Source organism: Gymnoscopelus microlampas (assembly GCF_963454915.1).
Source record: "Gymnoscopelus microlampas genome assembly, chromosome: 8".
Lineage (NCBI taxonomy): Eukaryota > Metazoa > Chordata > Actinopteri > Myctophiformes > Myctophidae > Gymnoscopelus > Gymnoscopelus microlampas.
Window position 1 is genome coordinate 33,855,284 of NC_139945.1, and position 4,863 is coordinate 33,860,146.

At 41.7% G+C, this 4,863-nt stretch overlaps 1 protein-coding gene across 1 annotated transcript; it reads right to left on the bottom strand.

Moving 5' to 3' along the window:
• On the bottom strand, positions 1-4,412 carry ssr3 (signal sequence receptor, gamma). The gene is made up of 5 exons (XM_084064181.1): positions 4,173-4,412; positions 3,088-3,214; positions 1,579-1,677; positions 1,197-1,328; positions 1-293 (listed from the first exon to the last, which is right to left on the bottom strand). Exons 1-5 carry the CDS (start codon positions 4,303-4,305, stop codon positions 227-229), a joined length of 558 nt encoding a protein of 185 aa, XP_083920307.1. The 5' UTR covers positions 4,306-4,412; the 3' UTR covers positions 1-226.
• Positions 4,413-4,863: the final 451 nt, after the last annotated feature.

The following is a 4,863-nucleotide window of genomic DNA, read 5'->3' on the forward strand; positions in this document are numbered from 1 at the left end:
TTACAGAAGTTGGGGTCAAATCTGGCCCCTTTTATTTGTACAAAAAGAGACAGACAAAGATAGAACTGAAGACATAGTCCAGGTGCTTGGTCATGAATTTCATGAAGCTGAAATGGCATGGTTATTTTTTTTAACTCCCAAAATTACATGCCTGCTTTTAACAAAAAAAAAACTTTGTTCCCTCCTCTTAAACTTTTATTAGATTTTGTTTTTTTCTGTTCATGGTTTACTTGGAGCCAGTGGACAGCAGAGCGATGAGTCCAGATGAGGCACTGATGGACAGGATGTAGTTACTGGAGATCAGAGGGTTAAGGCAACAACACACATCATGGTGAAGATATACAGTATCTCTTAACCCATTAAGACCAGGAAGGGAACGCATCTGTGTCATTTTAAGATGTCTTTGGCTATTCAGAAATGGCAGATATACAAGCTCATAGCGTGGCACCGAGTGCAGCACTATGAGCTTGTAGATCTGCTATTTTTGAAGAAAATCATGAAGACTTGTGCAAATATTTGATTTGTAACTCAAATCTTTGCTTCTGGGGGGGAGGGGGTCCCTGGAGCAAAACATTTTACAAATGTTTGCTGTAAAAAAAAAATCAAGATTAAAACAAAAATAGCAGATCTACAAGCGGTACTCGGTGCCGCGATATGAGCTTGTATGTCTGCTATTTTTGAATAGCCAAAGAAATCTTAAAATGACACAAATGATAGTGAAGATATGCAGTATCTCTCAAGGTCAGTGCACACTTCATGCAGAATGTAAGCACTTTCAATCACGGCTGCACAACGTCTGTATAATAGCCATATTTTTGGTATCAGTCTTGGTATCAAGGCTTAGTCTGATTATTTTTAGATTTGTTTTAATTTGGAAGGGTCCATTTGGTTCCATTTGTTCACTCTCAGAGTTATGGGGGTCCTTGAAATTAAAAGGTTTGAAAACCACTGTGCCACATGAAATGGAACAAAGCCTTCATTATGGGTAAAACCTGTGAAAGAACTTCAAGGAAGAGGCCCCATTTATTTTCAATATGGCTACTATGCATAGAGTCTATTTGCTAACATGCTGGTCGCTTGTCTGGTAAGTATGTTGACCACATTACCAACACAATTCAATTCACCTGCAGCTTCTCACGGTCCTATCCCATTATGATAGAAAACAAGAGAAACAACCAAAGTTTTGTAAAGGATACACAGTGGGGTTGAAGTTCTTGAGCAGGAAGAAGGAAGCGACGATGACGAGGACCAGGAAGAGGGTGTTGTTGTAGAAGATGGAGAAGGTGGTGGCCTCGTAGTCTGCTACCTCGTTCTTCTTCCACAGGATCCTGGAGCACCAAGAGAGAGAGAGAGAGGATCCATGCAGGTTAGCTGAGAAGCTTTTTTAAGATGTCCTTGGCTATTAAAAAATTGTAGATATACTAGCTCATAGCGCGGCACCGGGTGCCGCGACGGAACAAACGTCGGTCAGTAAAGACATCTAGGTGTGCTGACCAAGTGACTAGTAGGTGAACATCGAAAGTTATGAGACCGCCCAGATTGACGTCATTTTGTAGTTATCACCTAACCCCTAGTCACCTCTCATCCTTCTCCTTGCGGGACATCTTACGGTTGTCTGCCTCAGACAGCTTCCTGGTTACCTCCTTGGAAACGGCATCTTCGCGCTTCTGTGCAACTCTGAAGAGTAAAGACAGAAAGATTACAAATACAAAAATTATCTTTCTTAACAATTCTTTCTCTACTTGCTCTACAATTGGATACAGGAAGAGTGGGCACCAAAACATTGTGGGCACAATGTAAAAAATAAATAATTTGGAAAATGATTTGAACATGCACACAGTACATCATTATCACACTACTTACCCTTAAACTTATTTTTTTATGCCCATAATGACTGGCTTGCCACAGGTTTTGTAGCAATTTGTAACAATTGTAGAAATATTAGGCCTTAAATATCAAATGTTCAAGCATGTTCAAATCATGTATACATTATATTACTTATATGTATATATAAATGCATAAGTTTCATTTTTACATTTTGAAATAAATAGGCAATTTAACATTGATGTTCCCAGAATGTTTAGGTGCCCACTCTTCCGGTTACCCTACAATTTACTTGCTAAAGATGCCTTTAATCACATTAACCCTGGCGTCCCTATTTTGGGCATGTCAATTATAGGCAAACCCTTTCAAAAATAGCCTAGGCCTGTATACGTAATTTATACTCACTGTATGCCAGTGTCGCACAGTGAAAATAGCTGATCTACAAGCTCACAACATGTTGCATCTCTGTGAGCCTGTTGATCAGCTATTTTAAAATCATTGGTTAATAATCCTCGCCAATCAAGATATGTTCCAATTTAATCCCTTCTCAAAATGGCCTTTGGTTGCACATTAGAATGTGGCTCAGCAAGAGCTTTGTCTTTATCAAAGCATCTCCTACAACATAAATTAAATTAACCTGGAATGAATTACAATGCACTTTAAAAATGGATTCCATGATATCACTGGGTCAATTTAAAAACTTGCTCGCTAATCTTGTCGCTTTAAATTGTCACTTTTTTAATAAAGCTGTCTTTATTACTGTTTTTACTTGTTTTCACATACATAACTTGTTTTATCCTGCTGTTCTTATTTCAATATTATTTACACTTGTTGTATTATGCCTTCCGTAATCTCGGCATCATTGAAAATGAGGGCTCTGCCCTCAATGTATTACCGAGAAAATAATTAAAGGTTGAATGAAATGAAAAAAATATATTCACATTATAGCATATTTATACATTATAGCGTATCCACTTTTGGAGGTTGACAGCTGCATCAATCAGCCTGTTAACATTTCAGCAGACTGGTCATAGTTCATTTCACTTATCTGTGTGTGTGTGTGTGTGTGTGTGTGTGTGTGTGTGTGTGTGTGTGTGTGTGTGTGTGTGTGTGTGTGTGTGTGTGTGTGTGTGCGTGCGTGCGTGCGTGCGTGCGTGTGCGCACGTGTGGGGTGTTAAAGGTAAGGACATGTCTGCACAGGTGAGAACTGTGTGAATGAGTATGTATCCATTAGTGGAGCTATGTGCATCATGTTCAACTTACTTGTGTTTGAGGACGAACTTGACGTTCTTGTAGGCGAAGGCCACGAGGTAGGTGCTGACCAGAGTCATCACGCCATACAGAACCGCTGACTGGACCAGGTCCATGTGCCAGATCCTCCAAAACAACCCTGTACACACACACACACACACACACACACACACGATAACGGCCACATCAAAATGCAGTACTCACTTCAGCTAGGATTTAACAATGCTGTTTGCTTGTAGTCAGAAACTAGCAGATAACTATTTAGCTACAGCAGATGCAAGTAACTTTTAACTACAGGCGGATTCCCACTTTTACATCTAACCCAGTGGCACTCAATGTGGGATCCGGGGAGCCCCTGGGGTCCTTGAGGTTCCAGGGGGTCCCTAGCTAGATTCTGGATTGTAACAAAATGGACCCTTATACCTCTGTAACTCAGAGAATGTACAGAGGGTTAGTTATTTAAGTTGAACTTGGTTAGTTATTAAAAGGTAGTTATTAAAGTGAATGGACCCCTATAACTCAGAAAGTTATGGGGGAACCAAATGGACCCATTTCCCCCATAACTTTCTCATTATTATAGAGTTATAGGGGTCCATCCATGCATATAGTAGCCTTGGTTCAAGACTATGACAGTCTAGATGTATTTGATCTATTCTGACATCTGCATGTCTAGATATACATAAAGTAAAAGACTCGATCAAATACATACATCTATGATAGTCTTGATCCATGGCCTAATGCACACCAAACTGAGGGATCCTTGACATTGAAACGCTTGAGTGGAACCACTGTTCTAACCAACTTCTACAATAACTAGGTACACACACAGTTCAGTTAGCAGCAAGCTAGCAGCCATGCCAACAGCCTTATGTTATGTCTGCTCAATAGCAGCCAACGATCAATCAGCTTCTTTGCAATCAAACTGATAAAACCGCCCAACACCCAAGCAAAGAAAAGGGATCCCTGACTGTCGCCATGGTTAATAACGTGAATGAATGACTTGGTGCTACAACCGTTAGCCACATCATCAGCTAGCAGGCAGCTATAGCGTCAGATCATTGAATGAACAGGGTCCACTTCAGTTCTCCTATACTTACAGATGGGAATGGCAGAGACGATGAGCGCGTTGCCGTAGAACAGAGCGGTCGACTTGGCCGACAGGTTCCTGCTGAAGTCCTGCAGCAGCAGGTCCTCCTCTGACTGCTGCTTGCTGCTGCCTTTGGGTGCCATGGTGGATGGATGATGTGTGACTCTAGACTAGACCGGGTCCCTGACAGAAAGAACACTGACACGTAGAGCCAAGCTTCACTACGCTGCTTAACGACGCGTCAGCACAAACACGGAAACGGCTCTGCGTTTCGGAACGGAAGCTGTCAGAGGAGAGATGGTTTAGCAAACGCCGCTGTGAGGGGAACGCTGCCATCTAGCGTGTGGCGGTGGTGGTGGAGGATGAGCGATGCTCGTGTTGACCACAAGAGGTCAGTCTCTCCCTGAAAAGCTTGTTTTTTTTTACACCAGGGGTCTTCAACGTTTTCAGGCCAAGGACCCCCTAGCTGAGAAAGATGAAGCAAGGACCCCCTACTCTAGGTAGTAGGGGGTCCTTTTTTTGTATACAATTGTGTTTCAGATTAAAGTTTTTGTTTTACTTAGTCTGCTCTTTTTTCCCTCTACACCATAGCCTCTTTGCCAAAAATAGCAGATCAACAAGCTCTCAACGCGGCGTTGAGAGCTTGTTGATCTGCTATTTTCGGCTAATGTTCCCCTCAGAAAAGGAAGTCTAGGGTTCAA